This window comes from Nilaparvata lugens, chromosome 2 (assembly GCF_014356525.2).
Source record: "Nilaparvata lugens isolate BPH chromosome 2, ASM1435652v1, whole genome shotgun sequence".
Taxonomy (NCBI): domain Eukaryota; kingdom Metazoa; phylum Arthropoda; class Insecta; order Hemiptera; family Delphacidae; genus Nilaparvata; species Nilaparvata lugens.
This window is the reverse complement of record NC_052505.1, coordinates 33,441,689-33,464,567: the sequence shown is the minus strand read 5'-3', so window position 1 is coordinate 33,464,567 and position 22,879 is coordinate 33,441,689. Positions and strand designations below refer to the sequence as shown.

General features: G+C 35.6%; 1 protein-coding gene across 2 annotated transcripts in view; it reads left to right on the top strand.

Annotated features, from left to right (window-relative positions):
* The window catches only part of LOC111046733 (insulin gene enhancer protein ISL-1), an 83,410-nt gene extending 74,035 nt beyond the window's left edge, over positions 1-9,375 (top strand). For both annotated transcript variants that reach the window (XM_039421064.1, XM_039421062.1), the window contains exons 6-7: positions 4,108-4,268; positions 6,860-9,375. In XM_039421064.1, the coding sequence (XP_039276998.1) occupies positions 4,108-4,266 (159 nt within the window). In that variant the 3' untranslated portion in view covers positions 4,267-4,268; positions 6,860-9,375. The remainder of the gene's footprint in view (positions 1-4,107; positions 4,269-6,859) is intronic.
* The last annotated feature ends 13,504 nt before the right edge of the window (positions 9,376-22,879 follow it).

Sequence of the window (22,879 nt, the reverse complement as noted above, 5' to 3'; positions counted from 1 at the left end):
ATACTCTTTCACCATCTCTTTTAAACTTGAATGTCTACTTTCAAGCCTTTATATCTAACCATCTCTTCTCAAAATTCATTTGTTCTATAAAGACCAAACTCCAATTATAAACTATTCATGACAAATCCTTCCACATCACATAACCCATCAACTTCAAAAATTCATTGTTCTCTTCAACAGCTATTTTTTATCTATAATGTGTTTAACTAGTATACTTCTCTAATCTCTTCTTCAAAAAGGGGTACAGTAAATATTTCAATACTGTTTTACCATTTATTTTTAAACTCAGAAGTATACGTTGGTCGTGAGTGTGAATGAATGTGTGAGTGAGTCAGAGAGTGAATGATGATAAAACAGTATTGAAGAATTTACTTCATCCCTTTTCGCAGAAGAGATGAGGAAATAGAAAACGAGTTGAACACATTAAAGTTTATACTCGTAAACTTACTATTTTATACTCGTATATCATTCTATTCTCTTTTTTCGTCTTTCCTGTAAGATCATATTCTATTCTCCTTCATTTATTAAACATTGTTTACTTTAGTGATGAATGTTGGTGAGAAGTGAGTGAGTGAGTGAGTGAATACGTCATCGGACACCATGTTGACTTGAGCCGTGAACACTAATCCTGGTTAGTCCGTGTGGCAAAGCACCCTCTACTCCGAAACGTGGTGTTATCCTGTCGACCGGTCATTAGCATTTTCATTTCACACTGGCGCACACAGACGCACACACCAGAAAAGTTTGGTCATCCCGGCGCCACTCCACTGTATTCGCTTGTCTTCCAGTAGAAGAATGTCTTTTTGTTTCTAACGGTGGTGGCACCAGCTTACCAGCTTAGTGCTTCTCTTCTTTCTTCTCTGTTCAGGTCATCCAAACAGAAATCAATATTCAGTAGTTTACAAGGAGATGTTTTAGGCTTTATTCAAATTCTGCTTGTAGAAAACGGGCATTCAACTTATACTCCATACATTGTTTTTTAGGAAATACATTTTTTCAAACATTCTATAACACTCTGAAGAATTATCCGAAGTTTGTAGCAATGATTTAGAGGAATCAAATCCAATTCCATTAAATTTAAAAATTGTGTAAGCTAATAGTTGACATTTCACACAAATTCTAATATTTCATTTCCAAATGATTCGATGAAAAACAATAGCAAATCACAAATTCACTGTATTATTGTGATTAAAAAAAAAAAAAAAAAACATAGAAAATTCCACTTGTATGCTTATTCTTGTTTTTCCCCATGATATTATGTAGAGACAATTTTTGAATAGAAAGATAATAAAACGAGAGAGCTTTTTACAATAATATTACCATTGTAGTGTATAATGCATAAATTGGACATCCTATTCAAGAAGTATCGCTCTTGTTTGCTTATTTTATCGTCCATAAGTAAAGTCAATAATAGCGTACGATTATCATGTGTATGCCAGTAAGCTTCAATCCAGCCATTTTATATAATCAGTTTATATATAAGTTAATTAGAATCCAGAGTCTGAAATTCGTTTAATTGTATAATATTAGTCATTGCTGAGCTTTTGAAAACTCGCTCTGTAGTTATAAATGTAGTTTCTAAAATTTGCTGTGTAATATTATCTCAGTTATAAAGATTATTAGGCCTCATAATCCTTTAATAAGTACATGGATGATTCCCTTTATTCTTGAGCAAAATAGTTCATATTAGTTTACTAATTGAATATCATCTTGAATATGGTTCAAATGAGTTCAGCATCAGGATCTGTCCATTATGAATAATACAATCTGGAAGAGGATGATAATAAAGATTGACGGATTACATCGCACTATGTAATCCGTAGTCCTAGTGAGTCTTAGCATTCAGTTTCGGCTGATTAATTGTGCGTCTAGTATGCATTAAACGAAATTCAAGGGGTCAGCAGTTGTGTAACTCTAACCGAATGATTCAAATACTAAATTAATCTTTATGAATTGTTATTCACCATAAATTATACAATATCGTACATTTAAATTTGGCTAAATGTGTGTCTGGTCCGTAGAACATTGCAAGTATAGCTATAGCTATATCATTGTTGTTTTCATAGTATAATGTTAGTGATTACAGAACATGTTGAAATATAATTCTGTCAAGGTGAAATGTGGACCAACGTTTCAAATCCACAATTAACTCAGCGAGACCGACTTTGTAGAAATTTAGAGGTGAAGGGGAGACCTATGAAGATATTTGGAATCAGGTGGGTGGATGTATGGTCGACCACTTCTTTCTTTCGTATCTCTTTATTCTATTTCTCAATCCCTGCTAAGAGATTCAAACGAAATTATACGAGTAAATTATAGAAATATGCTCGTATTGTATCTTATTAGTAAGCAAATTATTTAATTGATTTGTATGGATATTATTTTTCATATATGAATACTATTCATATCAAACTGTGGTTGAGGGGTAGTAAGGAATACTATGGTTTATCATTAACTCGCATTTGAGAGTGAGTTCCAATGAATTCTACAAAACTCCCAATCAAAACTACATCGAACTGTGTCTATGGTTTGTAGGTATCTCTTCCCTATTGTGTCTGTGATTGGAGCATTGTCCTGGATTTGCTGGGGGAAAATCGTGTTAGATTCTTCGAAAACCGCGACTTGAAACAGTTAGACAGTGACTACACAATCCCAGCAGACGTAGCGTATCGATTTCAGCGTTCGCGGGCGGGCGGGCGAGCGAAACGCGCCTCACTGGCGCAGGCGTCCTCGTAGCAATACCAACCCGTCTGTCATTGGTCCATTGGTGCTTTGCGCACTCGTAGGCACGCGCGCGCACATGCGCCAGCTGCGGTAGCACGTGCTTACAATAAACGCGCCACGTCACACAGTGCGTACCCTTAAATATTGATGACTTCGATATTTCCCTACCAGATGCTTTTCATCATGTTTTCTAGCGAGTTTTCCCTGCGCAGTTGTAGTGAAGGTGTTGCATAAATTGTCTCCACACATGAATATAATATTGTTTATATACACAAACCTACATAAATGCAACCTGTAAGATCTATTATCAGATCTTAGATAGATGATAGATTCACATAGAATCACATGGTAGATTCGGAATTGCATTGAGTTTCATCTCCTCCAATCTTCTAAATATTCTGATTCAATGGTGGAATATGAGATGGCTGATCTCATTCCCTTGAGAATTTTCTTAGAAATTAACCCTCTCATGCATGAATTATTTGATATCCTCTAAAAAAACATTTCAATGAGGTTTAGTGAACTATTGCCCCAATTATATTAGACTTTCTCTCTCGAAAAAAAACAATAAAGAACAGTAAATTGAAATATTATTGTATAAGAAGATAGAATCCACATGAGTCCATGATATTGTTTTGAATTCAGAGAGTAACTGATTCTCTAATAACTATCTCCCAGGTTTTTGTTTCTTTGATTCATATCCATTCCAGATATAATCGGGATGTTATTCTAATTTTCCTATTCTGAATATTTCGGAACACTTGAGCTGGATTCCCAGACAACAGTGACAGTGAACAGTAAAAATATAATAACCATAAGGTATAATGGGAGAATTCATACTTGCTCGGCCGGACTAAAATATAATTCCCATAAGATATGATAGGAATATTCATACTTGCTCGGCCGGACTAGATTCTACCGGGAGTAAAATTTTTACTGTTCACTGTCACTGTTGTCTGGGAATCCAGCTCTGCCCAATCATAGTTCAAAATAATGAGATATTTTTGTCATTCTCAAAATTAGCCTCAATTTGAATAGAATTATGACAACATAGGTGAACTCCAAATTCATGTTATGTTCAAAAATTTCGGAATTAATCTAGAACTGCTATTACTAATCTTCTAAATACATTATATTAGTTAGCATTCTGTTTTTCAGAACTTGAATTGAAAAGTTACTCTAGGTTGTCTCTTGAAGTTCTCAAAAACAGATTGTTAGTCGTTGTATTTAATGTCTAGTCTAGTTACACAGGTTTATAATATTCTGACGAAAGAGAACAATACATCAGATCAATCCTAAAACCCAACAAATGTTGAATTATCAAGGGTTCTCGTAGATGATCCCAATAATATTTATTGATGTTTTTTCTTTTTGTATTTGCAGATGCACGGTTACGACATCCACCACGGTGGTCCTCCTCCGGCCCACGAGAGCTCCCTCGGTCCTCCCCCCGGCGACATGGTCCATCCTGACTCAGCCGACTCCTACGTCACCTACCTCGAAAGCGACGACAGCCTTCACCATGATGCGCCCAGCCCATAACGGCAAGTCCCTCTTATCAACATACAATCATATCGACTGGTTAAACGCATAAGTCTTTCCTGGAGATAAATTGAGATTAAAATAGTAATGATTGACTAAGGATCATATTGTAATGCATCTTCTAAACTTATCGCTAATATAGGTTCACAAGGTATGAAGATATGGTAATTATCATAATGTGTTACATTCCGAGTTTAAACCAACAGTTGATCTATCGCCGTTCAAACTGAGATAGTACTAAGTACCCTCGGCCCTAAGATGAAAACGTACTGGTATTTAAACTCACAATGAGCGTGATCATTGCTTGAAGCCTTGCTGTAGAGTATAAATTATTAATCATGGGACGATTAGCGTTATTTGGATCTATCTACTTTCCAAGCCATCAGCACCGATAATTACCCTTTATTGTGAGTTGCAAGATCGTAAATTCAAATAATCATAGAAATCGATTATAATTTAATCTGTGGAAAGTGACTCATTCATTTCAAAAGTATAAGGAAGATGCTCGTTACAACACACAAATCTTAGGTTTCGCTGTCAACGCCTGTAAGGATATTTAAAGAAAAATATACATCTTTCATTCGTAATGTTGAAAATAAGTATTTTGTTTGTTAATTTCAACGTAACATGACAGACAAATAATACGATTTGATCTTTGAATTGGAAAGTATTATTTGACAACTAATTTCATTGGAATAATAATCAATGGAAATCAATAGAATTGAAAAGAATTATGTTCTTGATTATTTCGAGATGAACATCCAATTTGCATGACATCAAGCTTTATGGGCGATTTGAAGAAACGTATCTCAACCTAAAGCCCTACATTTGGGCAACAAGTTATGTTTCTCAATCTCAAATCAATCTCATATCTCATATCAGAGTTCTGGAAAGAATAAATGTTTCAATCACAATAATCAGATTGGTGTAAATCCTTTTTGAGTTGCATTTCCCCTATTTTCAATTTATTTTATCACCATCCACTCTGATGTTCTTGAATAATCTATCTATATTATTATTCCAGTCAAATGGTCGTTTTTCAGGAAACAGCCCCGAAAGAATGTTTCTCGACGGTTTTCTATATGTATTTTGGGGCGCTGAATTCGAATATGAAATTTGCTGACACGCCAGAGGGCGGCTAAAAGAGGGCTGTGAAAATGAGGAAAATATCGCAAATTTCTTGATTTTTTTCAATCAAACGTATTTCACCTCACGATTATATTTTTACAAAATTCATTTACCTCACAATTATTCTGTTCTTCAAATCAAGACCAAGTACCATTTTTTATCATTTCGAGTTACCGAGATACACAGTTTTGAATATAGAAATTGGCCATTTTTCTGTGTAAAAAAAAAGATTTTTTTTATTTTTTCATTAAATTTCAGTTATGATACATGATTTTTAACCGCCTTGAAGAGCTGAAAAGAATGAGCTGTAGTACGAGGAGATCTGATCATTCTGTCAAAAGTTATAAGTGATTAAAGTTTTGATCCTTGACGTATCCTTATGACGTACCAGCCCCCCCCAACGGTTAGGAAATACTGAAATTAAATGTTTCTAACGGGTGATTCTCACAGAAAATAACCCTCGTGAGATGATTTCAGCCGAAATATGTATTTTTTTGTTAGGAAGGCCTTGAAAAGGTATTATAATGAAAAATTTGTATTTTGGCTGTAGGACATGATTTTCTATTTTTTGGTGAATACCCCCTCCCACCACTACTAAATTCGAAAATTCCTAAGGAATCCGGTTCATAATGAATTATTGTTCGTTTACGTGATGTGTGGTTTTTTATCTATACTAGAAAAATATCCAAGTTGTATAGGGTAGAAGTGGGAGGTTTGCATAATTTTGAAAACCCCTTAAAAAATACCCCTTTTTTGAAAATTCGTAGCTCCGGAACAAAAAATGGTAGAATCTAGCGCAATCACTCAATCTATTGGAAATTTTATTATCTTTAATTTTGTCAAGAATGATTTTTCTTGAGAAACTCAAGGTTTACGAGATAAAATGGAAAAATTGAAAAAAGTCCGAAATTTTGGGTTTTTTGGGGGGTTTTGAGGGTGAAGCCGCCCTCTGGCGTGTCAGCAAATTTGGGATTCGAATTCAGCGCCCCAAAATACATATAGAACCGTCGAGAAAAATTGTTTCGGGGCTGTTTCCTGAAAAAAGACCATTTGACTGGACTGTTAATAAAGGAAAGAACTGGCTTACACACGTAGGGGATAGGAAATTCACGAATGACGCATCATCCACGTCCGAACTATTGAACTGATGAACTTGAAATTTTTCATATTAGATTCTTAATTCACCGAGGATAGTTATAGGCCTATTTTAAATTCTTCAAGATTTCAGTACGGTAGGTCAAGTTCTTAGTTTGTCAATTTTTAATTATACCTTCGGAGCACGGGTTACCTGCTAGTATCTGATAAATCTTTTCCACTATAATTCAGTAATTAGGTCAGGTAACTTTCAAGGAACTTATTGCATTGAATCTTACATTATTGAAATTGAATAGACACTTTAAACATATTATTTAATGCATAGTTTAATCATCAGAACCCAGCTAATTTATTTTTTTTTCGATTTCAGGTCGTTAGTGTAGAATAAAAGGATCCGCAACCGTTGAGAGAGAGAGAGAGTGGGTGAGAAGCCGCCACATGACTGCCGGTTACAGCCGACTTGGGAAAGAAAGCAAAAATGAGAGAGGGCTGATGTCAACACCATCAATCTGCACTCTGCTGCAAAACGTCAATGGATATGGATGGATAGAATGGCTGGAAGCGCGCGTCATCTGTAAATATAGCGTACTAAATAGTGTAAATAATGAATGAAACCAACAGAAATGTAAATTGAAATATAGATCAGTCACCTCATGTGATATGTCCGTTACGTTTAGACCCTGCATTTGAATGGATGCATAAATTTATAATTAGATATTACTCGAAGTTTCAATTTGTTGGTAAAGCCATGTTTGTAATTATTGATTGATTTTGATAGTCAATGATTTTATAAGCAAATGATTAAGGAACTGACTGAAAATGTTACCTGATAGAAATTTCGTGATATTACTCGATAATTGTCATAAAAGAAATTTCATTGTATTGTGAATCAAACAAATAGCCAAGGCCCAAAACTTCCTTGAAAAAATTGAATCCAATGTATTGTGAACATAAATGAGATGTGATAATAATGTAAACTTTGTAGAAAAAATTATATGAATTCAGTTGATAAAGAGGCAATTGGAAATACAGTTTTAATAGAAGAAGCTACTTTCAAAGTAGAAAACAACTTAAATTGTTCATCATGGATTGGCTTATTGTTGATCAATTTGTACGATGCCAAGCATTAAAGTGAATCCTCGAAATTTTTCTAATATTTTGTATTATAATTTTCCTCTATAGTGCGGTCCACGTTATAATGGCAGTATTTGATTATCTTTGATGTTGCTATCCTTGTCTATCATTCCACAAAATAGGTGGTACTATCCTTTTTTAGCTGCATAGAGATGCCAAATATGTTTTTGACAATATGGAAATATAATTAATTAAGGCAGAGAACAGGCAACGCTGCTCTTCTATCTTTATCCACTGCCATTATAACGTGGACCTCACTATAGTAGGATAGGACAATGGATTCAAACAAGTACTGAATTCCATAATGGATTGAACAAGAGTAATTGTCGACCACTGGTTATTAATAATTCTGTTCATGAAGAACTATCATTATGCACAATGATTATAGATAGAAATATGACTGTCATTGCATGGGTACTTTGAATGAGTAAGAGCAAATTGATTGCAGTGTTGTCACAGTATACATACAGTATGGAAATTTGGCTAGTACCCTGGCGCAAAAATCCACCATCTTGTTAGGAAGCGCCGCTTTGTAATAGTATTGATGCGAGGTTCGGATCACTTTAATGATTCGGATCAATTGATCTCGTTCACTGCCACGAGCCAATGAGAAGACCAGGATTGGAGCTTCCTAAGGTCACGTGACGTGTCTAGTATTTGCGCCATGTAAAAAGCATTGTTTGGATAGGCGTTTGATTGACAGTTTCCATTCTGTACCTATTCTGTGGTGTTGTCACTCGTGGCTGGAAAAGTATTTTTAAATCAAATAACAAAATATTGTCAATTCTCATTTAGATAAGAGTGATTTTTTTGGCTATCACAGTCATATCTATTTGGCATATCTGTGTTATATCTGTCAACTTATATCTGTCTCACATACAAGTGCACAATACGGTCTTTTCTGTCTCCCAACTAAACGGTTGGAACAGACGCGACGGATTTCGGTCGCGTTCCGTCGCGCTTTTTTCTCTCGTTACAGAACGCATAGCCTCTTATGGGGACACGAAAGCCTAGTGTTCCCCATGCGGGATCATTTTTTCGCATCTATTCCGCCCATATAGTTGGGTAAAGATTGATGAAAACTGTATTACTACTTGTGTGCAGTGTGTGAATTCTTGGGATTAGAACTGGAAGAGCTAATTCAGGAAATTTGGAAAAAATATTCAAACGAAATCAATCGTTTTACAGAATTCATACATTGAAATTAAATACAAATTCAATTGCGGACGGAATCGAAAAATATTAAAAAGAGTAAAGGACATTTCATTATGAAGCATTCATTATTTCCCACAATACGTTTGAAATATTGACGTGTACGTAGTAAATATTCTCTACATATTCTCTTAATGAGGACGTTCTCCTCAATCACTACTTTGTGTTTTTTATGTTAACTGACTATATATTAATATTATTTTATTAAAATGAGATTATATTTTGTGTGATGCATCAAATCTACTCACTGTACTTTGGATGATACAGTACAACAGAATACAATATGTTATAGTACAATCTAATTGCAATACGTGTAGTTTAGATTGTTTTTGAACATCGAATGGACAATTACATTACAATCTTTAGTCAATTATATTCGAAATAAGATAAATGTTCATGTAAAATTACGGACAAAATTACATCACATGAGGTGAATATCTATGTAAATAAATTTTACATAATGTAATTATGATGATTGACTCATTATTGTAAAATTTAATGAATTACGATAAGAAATAAATTGTAATTGTTTCTACTGAAGTTTATTTTGTATTTTCATTCGAATCTTCAAACCTACGTGAACATGTTTGTGTTTCTGTTGAACTATAATAGAATTTTATTTTGAGAGAAAATATAGGTTCTTAAGATGATTGAATATTGAGACTGCAATTCTGTCAAGTATTACATAATTCATGGAGTTATAAATTTGTGCTGCTTTTCTTAAGTTTGATTTTCCGCAGTACAATTGTGATCAAATAAATTTAACAGTAACATGAAGAATGTACTGGAATGGAATAAATATATTATAAGTATATTCTGAACATACTCTGCTGCATTACTGTTCACTACATATATACTCTGTTCTCGACAACACGATATATTCACTGAACAGATTAAGATTCCAAACAAATCGCTTCACTATGAATGGAAATACAAAATTATTTCTACTCCAGAATCTAATAAGATTTGTGATATTCACCGCAATTAACTTGATTCAGCTCAGGCGCTATACCACTACCACCTAAGTTTACAAAGCGGACAAAGCCTTAGCGCTAAGTTGTGATTTCATCAGTAGTCGATGAAATTATCCAATCAGGAAGCTGCAAATCTAGAGTTTTAATTCAGCTGATTTCTAGTAAGCTTTTTGATTGGATAATTCCATCGACTATTCATGACGTCACAACTTAGCGCTATTTTAAATTTAGGTGGTAGTGGTATAGCGCCTGAGCTGAATCAAGTTAATTGAGGTGAATATACATAGTGGCTATACACAAATACAACGGGATTTTTTCCAATACTAAAGTTGTCTTATTATGGAGAAGAAGAAGAAGAAGAAGAAGAAGAAGAAGAAGAAGAAGTAGAATTTGTGTTCTGGATAGAAGAGAGTGGCGTAAAGAAGAATGAGTAGTGCTCGATCGCTCATCCGAAAAAGTCGAGCATAAAACACATCTCAATGAGCAACATTGAATTTGACTGCGATGATGATTGTGCACACCGCAAACTATTAAATAAGCGAAACTTCAACCCTATGATTGTCAGAAACCGCTTTATTAAAAGTACTTTCATTCAGATTCTTGAATTTGAAGGCTTCACTACTCGGAATAAGCATAGCTTACTTTCATTGATTCTCATGAATAATTTTAACACATAAAGTCATTTTTTGTCATTGAATTCGCTTCCACTACACAAGCATCGTTTCTCTACAAATATGAAATATCTGAGCAGAAAAAGTAGATTTTTTTGGGAGAAATAAGTTAGTTACTTTCAGTTTACTTGTTTCACTTGATTCACTTATTAATTGAATTCTTCAATTATTCATTCAGAAGAAAAAAATTCTGTAGCTTCCTTGGAACTGAATTATTCAATGAATTTTGAATTGCTCATTAATTCACTGAATTATTCACAATATAGATTTGACAAGCTGGCTGCAAATCCAAAACTGACTTCGAAAATTTCAAATTAAAAAAAATCCAATGCTGCTTATTTTCATCATCTAAAACATTCCAAATTAAAACCGTTTTACAATTGGAATAAAATCCTATAATAAGCTTGTAATTTAATTCAGATCCATACAGAGTACTTTGATTTAAAGGAATCCCTTACCTTGAATTACTGTAATATAATTTTGTTCTTTCAAATATCACTTCTCCTCGGAAAGAAAAGTGCTATTCTTGATTTTGAGAAATATCAAATCATAATTAGCAACGAGAGGTCGGAGGTGAATGTCAGAAATTACAACGGAGAACCATGACTTGCCTTGCAAGTCATGCAGGAAGAGTTTCCAGCTTTCCAGAATGGAATCTTTTCTGTACGTGAAAGAAGTCCGTTAGTTGTTCTCTTTTTGCCTTCGAGTTTTTTATGATTTTTCGCCAGGGATAGGTGGGGGGGGCTCCTTCATGAAAAGGGCAAGAAGCGAAAAAAGAAGTACGGAAAGGAAAAGAGCCCCCCAACATTGCATCCCCTATTCACGCTTTTCACGCTATCCTTCCCTACCCAACCACTAGCACGTAGAACGTCAAGAATATTTTTCAACTCTCTTTACCGGTAGAAAAATAAGACAGGGAGAGGAAAGCAGTAGAGAGGGAAGAGAAAGAAGAAAAATAACAGGAAGGAGAAAAATAAAAAGAAAGAGAAAATGCCGGCACCAGTGAAATGAAGATTTTTCACACGGAGCTCTCAAAAAGTGGATGCAAGTCTCTCTGCTGCCCCCACCCCTCAATACACTAAAGAGGGTGAATTCATCCATCCATCCCTGCTTGACGGATGGACAAGGTTTGGGAGGAGGAGGATTAGAGGGGGGTTGCGAGAAAGAAGTGTAGCAGCATCCTGAAGCCTAGGGGCGAGAAAATAACAATGAATCAGTGGCTTAGACAAAAAGGAAGCGCACATTGTTCAACATGACCGTAAGAAAATTTCACGCATTGGTGGAAATTGTTTTTATCCCAGCTGTGTAGATAGAATCAAAACAGGGTGCGGCACTCAGTACTCTAATCTAACCACTTCCAGATTTTCGGGTAGGCTGCAATACGAAATGGTTGGTTCAATGGACCTGTTGCACAAATAAATAAATATTGTAGACTACTACTAGTACTTGTAGTAGGATGCCTACTACTAGTCTATAAGCTGGTATGGTATAGTAATAATATAAACTACTACAATAAAGGGCCGGTTTCCGAGTTCAATATTATTTTAGCTAACTTCTACACTGCTGGAGCCAGAAAATTGGCTTTCCGATCCTGGGCGTAGTCGCAGTTTTTATGACAATCTTCATTTTCTCATTTCTATAATTGGAAACGTTTTTCCTTGACGAAATTAAACATTCCTAAATAATTCAAAATAGCTGAAACTTTACACTTTTTTCTCTTTTTCTATTTTGTGTTCAATTCTCTAGTTTTTCGAAATTTAATTTAAACGTGACTTTGACTATGACTACGACTATGCCCAGTTTCGGAAAGCCAATTTTCTGACTCCAGCTGTTTAAAGTTTTTAACTTGGCTAAATCCCAAAATCGGGAACCGGCCCATAGTATAGTGATAGCGAGTGCTTCAAAAACTCACTCTTTGAACTTCAATAAAAAATCCAGTTTTCGTCGTATAAGATAGAACTATAAGGAAATGGGAAGCTGCTGCGAGCCGATTCCAAATGGACATCAATTATTTTAATTCCCTCAATTATCTTCTTTATTTATCTGAAATATATCAATAATATATTGGTGTCTGATATTAGAACAAAGAAATCCACACATTTTGAAGAGTAAATTGAACCATAAAATATGGTAACCATAACCATAAATATCATGAGTTTACAGCAAACACAACTCCAATCTCCAATATCAGCTACATCTCAGACAAATGTTTGGGCATATCAATTCAAATTGTTATTTCTCGACGCAGGTTCCCGATCAAGATCAAAATCGACCTAAACATTTGAAGGCCATATTCGACGAATCTGCTTTATCCCGTGATTCGAGAATTATACAACACTTGAACAGAAGATAAGAACATCTCAATACCACTCAAACGTGATTCTACATACAATGATTTTTCGATACCATCTGCTCCTCAGCAGAATTCGAGCATCCTCATCATGTGCCATCGCAGACAATCAAACCACAATTAAGCGAGCATTTCCAATAATGAAAGCCCAACTACAGGTTTACAATACACGACTCTTCAACGTCTCATTCTTTCCATGCTGCGCTGTTGTTAGTGTTGTTGTTATTTTATAACATGGCCGCTAATAGGGCCATCGACCAATTAAGCAATAAAACACGGAGACAAGGTGAAGCGAGTCTGACTCCTTCGATGGGATGATGTGGTGGCTGTAACTTATATACACAATAAACGCTTCAAATAACTTCGCTCGAATTCCGTGCATTCCGGCTGGTAACGAATTGCAACTTGGTAACGCTGTTCAATTCGCATTCCGAGTCTAGATGCGAAATTCCGCGAGCGCCTACGGCAAACTTCACAGGCCATGATGGATGAATTATTGTCAATCTGGTGAGAGACGATATAATATATAGCACTTGTTCTATCTTGAAACAGACAGACTTGATCCAGCTCGTTTTAAATTCAAATGTAGAGTACACTGGTTACTGTTGTGTGTGTACAGTATAGTAGAAGGGTGCATGATAGCGATGTTGGAATATTACTATCTTCTACCTATAATATTTGAATTATCGTGTACTTGTAATGGAATGCACCAGGTCTGAACAATCCAAGTAGTGTTATCACAGAGAATACAACTATTCTAGATATTGTTAATATTATATTTATATATTTTATATTTTCCTATGGTGTAATATTTGAGGCGTTGTATCTTGCTATTGAATAAATACTATAATAATACACAAACAATCCTGTATTATTTGACATGTGATTTGTCTGCAAAAATAAATGTCGTGCATTCGCAGAAAACTATTTTGTTGGATTTTGTAAATCAATCGACTCAATAAAATAGCACAAACCGTAAACATTGTTTCAATCCACTTTCAAAAATAACTATTTATGTATTTCTCAAATCAAACTACATTATGGAGATCCAGAACAGGTGTCTGCCAAAAAATGCTTTATGATATCCCAAAAGCAAATTCGTTTTTTTCTACTACCTAATTTCTCAATTATTTGTTCATAAAATATTTTAAAACAATTATTTTTGTTTGATCTCATAAATAATATACCAAAATCATTTTAATAATGTTCCAAACGCACGTGGAGCATTTCAGCTTCAGAAATGTTCAAATCAAAGCATTTTGTACTAATTATTTCTCAAATGTCTCAACTTAGACATTTTGAACAAATTAATATACACGGAAACAGATGACAAGCTGACAAGATCGCAATAGAGATGACATAACTGAGACTGGGCTAGATCAACACAGAAACCTCCTGTTAAGGAGAACATAGCATGCTTAGCACTTCAACATGCCCATGTTCTCAATTCAATTGTCACAGACGCATTACCTTTTACACCTATTATGTCATGACGGCTATCTACATACCTCTTGTTCATCATTTCTTGTTCATTGTTTCTGCAATGATGTAATAGTTCAAGAAGGACTAGAACCTATCATGTATCTGAATATGTGCTATGTCATGGCAAATCTATGCTTCTTGCTACAAGAGATATGTCCTGCTAGACCTAGTATATTGCAGTTCAATTTGAATCAAATCAAGCCAAGAAACATGGTCTCAAAATCCAACTTATAAATTTAAATTGTTAAATTTAATGTGTATTGTTCGCATTGTTAGAGCTAACAAGCTAAATGGAATTAATTTTGGCATCGTGTTGATGGGTTGTGTTTGTTCGCATCAAAACATGTCAACTTGTGGATTGCATACCGGAAAAACGGGAATTAAGATCTTCAAATTTTGCACATAGATTCTAAAAATAACAATCTCGTGCACCTCGAAGCCCAAATTTCAATTTTCCTTCTAGATTTTTCACTATTAATGTTGAAATTTCATCTATGGGACATGAATACATACCATATGTTAATATAGAACTATAATCTAGAGAGACTACCTCTTCGAAACATATTATGGTTAAAATATTGGCAACTAAATTAATAATCAGTCATTAATTATTTTGTCAGGTCGGCATGAAATTGAGAAAGGTTTCTATACAAGATTTGAGTTCTGTCACTTTACTAGGTTAGCACTAAGTTTAAGAACTTATCTATTATTCAAGGAAAGAACTGGCTCATACACGTACGGGATAGGAAAATTATGTTTGACGCGTTATCACGTATAAACTACTGGACTGATTAACTTGAAATTCTGCATATAGATTCTTAACTAACTAACTATAGGGTTCTAGGCCTTATTTCAAACTCTTCAAGATTCCACTCGGTCAAATTTCCAGTTTGTCAAGTTTCAAAATAGATCCTTGCGGAGCACGGGTTACCTGCAAGTAACTTCATATAAGTACTAAAACCTATTCTTATAATTCATAGGTATAATTTCATGAAATTTGTTCAAAATGAAGTATTGTTACAACAGAATGAATGAACAATTTTTTTGCTTCCATCTCACACTTTCTTTCTCTCACAATTTTTTAATTCGGAGATTTTACAGCAACCCAGCAATATACGATTCCATTTACAACAAAAAATAAAATTATATTCTATTTTTAAACTTGAAGCAGCTACATTTTTTATGTTGTAAGAGTGAGATTCAGGCCCTGTACAACAACATGAATGTTCAAGCTGAGTGTAAATGAAATTAATTTTATTTGTGACCACAGAGGAGCGGCTTTACAAGACCTGACAGAAGCTGTTAAGAAGCAGAGTTAGCTCACCAGAAGTTGATGGCTGTAGTGCAAGTGGTTGAATTTGGGGGGGGGGGGAAAGGGGGGTTGAAATCAGTGCACAGTGCCCCGTGTTCTGTGGTTGGTTACTGTGGGGGGGAGGGGGTAGTGAACTCCTCAATCGAATTAGGGGTTACCTCTCCCAGTTCAGGGCTCCCCGAGGATAATTTGATTCCGATTAGGCCCTGTCTTTCCTTTTAGTGAGGTTTTGCCTCCTGACCGTCAGTCCCGAGATAAGGTTTCGGTTTCGCCAGTGAACACTAACTGAATATCCGGCCGTCGTCGTCTTCTAGTCTTCTCCTCCTCCTCCTCCTCCTCATCCACAACTCCTAATGCAGTAACTGCACGCGAACAATTCGATTTGGCCTCCACGTACATAACTTTTTCCTTAGTCCTGTACTTCCAGCAGCACTGCTTCCACACAGATTTCAGCTGCTTCCTTAACAAAAATCATGTTTAGGAGCCTGTTAAGTTAAAATGTAGGATCTTGTAAACGGGAAGACTGGAGAATGTGCATTGTGCACTCACTAGACAAGCATAAATGTAGAATCATAACATTCCATCGGACACTGATGTAATGCCAGTTTTCACCAACTGAAATTTAGGATTTTATAGACCTTGAAGTTTTTGAAACATGCAATTAGTCTTCACCCTTTGCCAATTTGAACGCTTTCTTCATGTTGCATTGCAAGTTGATGGGAAACGAAGATTATAAATGGGATAATAAGTTGTAAACATCAAGCAGAAACTGGATTACTTATTATCCTAGCGAGAAATAACTCCTGATTAATTGATCAAAAGAATTCAAATAGGAATACATTGCCATGCAATAATCGCGCATACGAGTATCCAGGAGTCCCCTCACCCACCATTGGAATGATAATTATAATGCCTTTTATATCATTACAATGGTGGGTGAGGGATGCTCTAGATTGACTAGATAGACTGAATAGAAGATAATATTAAGACCAAATTGATGAAAAAGCACTTTCCACGAGTTATTGTATTCAGAAATTAAATTAAGATACACTTATATGTTCACGAATCGAGATTAATGAGACAAAATTGAAAACTATTTGTAAAACGTTTATTTAAAATTTATTTTTAAAACCTGAAGATGATGTGAAACATCGAAACTACTTGTATTAATTTCTAATTGAAAACTTTTCAAAAAATGGTACTATAATGCTATTTTATTGAAAAAATAAGTAGCCATGAACACATACATTTTAAGAAAACATTCATCACTTTCATATCTACATCAGATTCATTTGAATTGTACAGTATTATGGTGCTGTACAGTATTACTAAGTAAATTCTTTTCAATGAGCTCATTGCTTCAATCAAAGCGTGGATTTGTATCAAACTGTACTCGCTCGTGATTGATCGAAGTTCTAGTAGTATGATGCAGTAGATATCTCGATTGGATAAATTCTCTCAGTTGTGATAACTCTCAATCTTTCAGTTGGAATTTCTGTTTCATAAATATTTTAAAAGTATGTGAAGATGTTTCAATACAACATTGCTAATTATCAATTCCATTCATAACAATTCAATATTCAATAACAAAGTAAGTGGTGTTTTAATTATTATTATTATTATTATGCAGTCAGTATATAGGGGTTTTGTTTATCAGTTCCACATCCAAGATCCAACCACAGGAGCAGCGGAAGTAGTTATCTGATTACGTTGAATTTTCAAGGTGAAAAATGTTCAAAAAGATGGATGATCGTTGTAAAATGAAACAATTCTGAAAGGGGGGTTTATATTTTCAAGTTCATTTAAACTTTTTTGTGTGTATGTGCGTGTGAGACCTAACAAAGATAGGAGAACCGATCACAGGTTGATCTTGCATGTCATTGAGTGTCGGGTTGACGGTGAATATTCTATGAGATCCTTGACCTCTGACTCACCGCTCTCCCTCACTCCACCAATGCTCTCCTCCTCAGCACCTGATGAGTCTAAATATTCTTTGAAGTGAGCCGACAATCACGTGACTTTGGCTCACCAATAAAACAAGTTGCTGCCATTATCATAATATAATAGTAGCTGTGACTAGTAACACCTCTAGAAAAATCAAACGTAGAAACGTCACCCTATCAACTCACTCGTTTTCCCTTCCTCTCACTCACTTTCTTATACTCTTTCTCTTTTACTTCCTTTTTTTATGCAGCACTGATACACTCTATCTCTCTTTTGTATTCGTCTCTTTTCAATACTATTCCAATTCAATTCTATAATTTATTCGAAAGACTTCTCTGAATCGGAATATCTGCTATCAGCTCTTCACCAACGTCCAGCTTACTTCTGAATGAAGTTTGAAGAATCTTCGAACTTGAAGATTGTAAGATTTTACTTGTAAACAAGTAAAATTCTAGCATGCTTCTCCTTTGATAACCGTTCAGTTTTCCATTCATAATAGCTTTAAAACCTACATCATCATTTTATTATGATGAAATTATTTTATACTAGCAGATGACCCGTGCTTCGTAAGGGTATGTTTAAATCACGAGATAAACTGAAAACTTGAAAAACTGTGAACTTGTAACCATACTCCGTTAAATTAGGAATCTTTATGGAAAATTTCAAGATAATCAGTTCAGTAATTCAGACGTGATGATGCGTTATTTGTGAATTTCCTATAAGACGATTCTTCTATGTATTATGTTATAAATAAGTTTGTTGAATTCAATATCAAGATTGATAGATGGTTATGTATTTTTATGGATACACTTATTGATGGCCTAGAGACAATAGAAAACTAGACTTCATGACTATTAATTCTGAGATTATGAATGGATATATAAATATAGGTTATCAAGTAATTAATAATTTCATCCATTTAAATCATTAATAGAACATTGCACAAGTCAATGGATCAGCTTTTTGAATGACTGAGGCAGTAAAAATAAGTTATTAGTAATAATTTCTTCTCATCAATGTAAAATTTCAAAGAACTTACAAGCTACTCAAGTTTTATAAATGTTTTACTTTACACTTTAATGAATATGAACTCGTAAGCGTGCTCGCTCACTCAATATTCAAGTAAAGTTCAACCCTTCCAGGACTGGGAGTACCACGCATAATATAGTCTGTGATTACTGTATCTGAAACCTTCAAGAGTATCCACCCTATTGCTCATTGAAAAATAACCGATTGTTCCCGCCCAATTGCACCGCATCAATTACCGAGTTGTGTACTTGCAAAAATAGCCGATAACCCATTATGCTGGATGATTACACCACGTGAGTTGGCTACGAAATTGTCACTTGTGTTGTTTAGGATGCGGGGGTGTGCCGGGGGGAGGGAGAGGGTTGCATCCCCTTTTAGAGAGCGCACACGGCCAATTTCACTCATTGTCTAGCCACAGAACACCCGCGCCCCACCACACACTCGTCAATTGTCTCCCTAAAAGTAACGCCGTCAAGTGCCAAGACAATATTTCAATTACTAAGTCATCAGTGTGCACTTGCCCACCCAACTAGACGTGTATTATCATTATCGTATTCATCGTATGGTGAGAAAGTCTATTTGAAATTTTATCTGCTGGAATAATCTTGACTATTGAGGTGATTTTTAGTTGATCATCGATTTTTTTGACTGAAGAAATCCTGGGCCACATAACCTGTCGTAGAGCGTTCCGTTCCGACTCAGCTTACAATACAATTCAGGGGAACAGAAAGACTTGGATGCAGCAAGCATCCTTCATGTGAACTGTCAGAAAGCAGTCGTACTTTCAATAGAAGTACTAGGAGCAGAGCACTTCACGTATCCAATTCGAATGATATCATTCTACCCTCATATAACTTTAAGATAATTTACAGGTAACGTATATGATGTCCATTGGTATATGCACGTATTATAAAGGAATAGATCATGATATTTCAAGCTCACATTGATTTCAATTCGATTTTTAGAGTATATTCGTTTATTTTCACCATTGCTATTATTGGATAGCAAAAATATCTAGGAATTTGAGATTCCACTAATTTTTCCCCAGCATTTTCTAACTGGTTACTAAATGCTTAATATTCTAAATTCTACTCAGCAGAGATCCCGAGAAACACAAATGAAGAAAAATTCTAAAGAGTTATGAACTCACCTTATTAGAACAAACTATATTTGTCATTGAACATTCTGTTACTGAAAAAAAAAACTGGAGCAATGAAAATAAATGGTCAATCTCCTGAACGGTACCGAATTTTGCAAATCTTGAATCTCGATTCTGGAATGATTCCAGATTCATGCTCCTCGCATCAAAGGGCATAAGGTTACATGGAACTAACTAATGAAGCTCATCATATGTTTGAAGCTCATTGGATTAATTGATGAGTGGGACCCTTACAATAGGACTCCCAAACAGTGAAACTCTAAAAATATTCTAGTTATCAAGACAAAAAGTTGTTACAGTAATTGTAGATGTCTCGTGAATAGTACTGACTGTGAGGTGTGCACTCACTGTACAAGCATAGAGTATGGAAAAAACACATACTGTATGCTTTCATGATAGAAAACAGTTTATTCAGTAAATTATGACTGCCTTAGTATCGGCATCTCACAGTGAGCTGTTTCTGTATTACCGGACTCATTTCCTCCCGACGCAAAAGTCGCAATCGTATTCTGATAAAACTTTTAGCTGCTTCTATTTATAGTGTGACACGTTAGCTACAATCAGGACAACAGCAGAGACGCTAAGCAGAGACGCCAGCTACCACCGACTCTAGCTGGTAGCTGTAAGTGTCGTTGTTCACAACCAACTGAAAAAAGGAAATTTAAGAAGGGGAAACCGAAGGAGAGGAAGAAAAGGGAGGATAGGAAGTAGAAAAAACGAAATGGTGGATGGTAGGGGTGCATTTGTTGTGTGTGGGAGAAAGAGATCGAAAAACGTATGAGGGAAAGAGAGAGTGACAGAGAGATGTCGAAAAGAGTATGCTAAAAAGATGGAGAGTTATGGCAAGCATGGTGAGATAAGGACAGAGAGGAAAATGTGTGTAAGAGAGATAGAGTGATTATGATTAACCAAGAGACAAATAGTAAGTAAAAGAGGTAGTGATTGTGAGAGATGAAGAGAAGTGCTTAGTGTGCAACAAGATTGATTGATTGATTGAGTACTTTATTTATGTACATTGCGATATATACTGGCTTATACACTTATATATAATAGCTCACGATGCAGGAAATGATAGATGAATTTACATAATATAGACTAAAAAAATAATTATTGAACTGTATAAGATATGAAGAAAGAAATTTGGAATAACTATAGGTAATATTGGCATCTTCATAAATTGGCGGAGCTTTGGACATATCAATGTCCATCATTCGGAAAGAATATTCAAAATATCCTTCCCACTTACTCTCTACCAAGAAGGAGATTGTGAGAGACAAAGAAAGAAACTTTAAGTGATGGATAACAAAAGAGAAAACAATTAGGATAAAGCAGAGAAAGATATAATAGAGACAAATAATGTTGAAGTGATAGTATGTGAAAATTGTTTGTAGCGTGTTAGAAGGAGTTGGAAACGTGAAAGTGGAAGATAGAGGGTAATCTAGCAATTGCTAGAGACGGAGAGTGAGTAGTGATAGTGATAGACAATAGTGTGAAGGTGATGGACATGGAAAAAGAGAGAGGTAGTGATTGTGAGTGAGAATAATGATTGTGAGAGACCAAGATAAATATGAATAAGAGGAAAACTGAAAAGAAAAATGTCAAAAAGGTTTGAAATGTGATTAAGGTGGATGGGTGAGGGACGTAAAAGGGGTGGGGGAGGTCTGGTTAGCGGATGTGCATGAATTAGCATTCCGTGTGTGCAGGAGGACACGGATCCTGTGCGTGCGTGCGTCTGTCTGTCTCTATGTATTGGTGTGACGTGGGGTTTCGCGGCGTCAGGATGAGGCGAAGGGGTTGGTGGTGAAGGTGAGACAGTGATAGTGAGAGACGGAGAGAGAGCGAGCATGTGAGAAAGAGAGACGATATATACTGATAGTGAGTTGGGGGCCGCTAATGGAACTGCCTAATGGATATCGACCCAGCGCTCACAGAAGGGGGAGACCTCCCCCCAAAAGGAGGGCATCATCCCCCTACTTGCTCCCCTTCAAACCAGAGCTCGAACCCCACCCCTCATCTACACAACTCACCATTGAATATATCCCCCTCACTGTTTTATATACCTTTAGCTCCTCCACCACTTCAACACTACGGTAAATGCACACTCACTCTCACATACACACACACACACACACACACACATACACTACACCCAAAAAACTGGAAGATAGTAGTCGATATGTAGCCGTATATATTTTGGAGGAACCGGGAAAAGCAGTTGGAAAAACCGAGTGATATGTGTTTGTGTTTTGATCCAAGCTCCAACAAATCGTTGCAAGCTACAGCAGCTGAAAGCCCAAAACAATATGTTTTGGTAACTGATTACCTAGATACCTAGAATATTATATTTCCATCCAAAGATTCCTGAAATGCTTTTCTGTTTCGAACATAAGTTAATCATCCATTACAAGCGATACTGCACTTGACAAAAGGTATGTGTTTTTGAGCTGTCATTCTACATAATAATTATACTTAATATGTATACATATTATAGAAATATGGTCACTGGTCACTTTTATTCAATCTCCTATATTCAACATAAATACTAATTCAATCAAAACAAGCAAACCACACACACTACTCTTAGTCACACGTAGTTTGAAGCCCCAAATTGTTACAAGCATTAACCAATGGATAATATGTTTGATACGTGGGTCCTTTCCTTGAAGGTTGTTTGTATCTTTAAAAAGGATTATGCTGAGCATCAACAAGATGTGACAAACTATTTAAGGTACTAATCAGTGATTAGTAATCACTGCTTACACTGTAATTTCACAGTAGGCTATATATAGTGGTACTGTGCAGGTACCATTGAACCATCTATGACCCATCATCAACACCAGTATATAATTCAAAGCCATACTAGATTAGTTATTCAGGATGCAATCTATTATGCAGGATGTAACGAGTGCAAGTGCTGTATGATCATCTGTTGTTTTGGCTGATGCTTCGATGCTTGTTGCAGCTTGCAGGTCTGATCTGGTCTGGATGATTTATTCAGCATGCGATGTTCACGCGAATGCATTAGGTTCTAAACTAATTGCGCCAGCTATCGCGTTTGTTGGTTTGGACGTTGTTTTATGTATTTTCGTGTATTGTCTTGTTTCAGTCAACCATTTTTTTTGT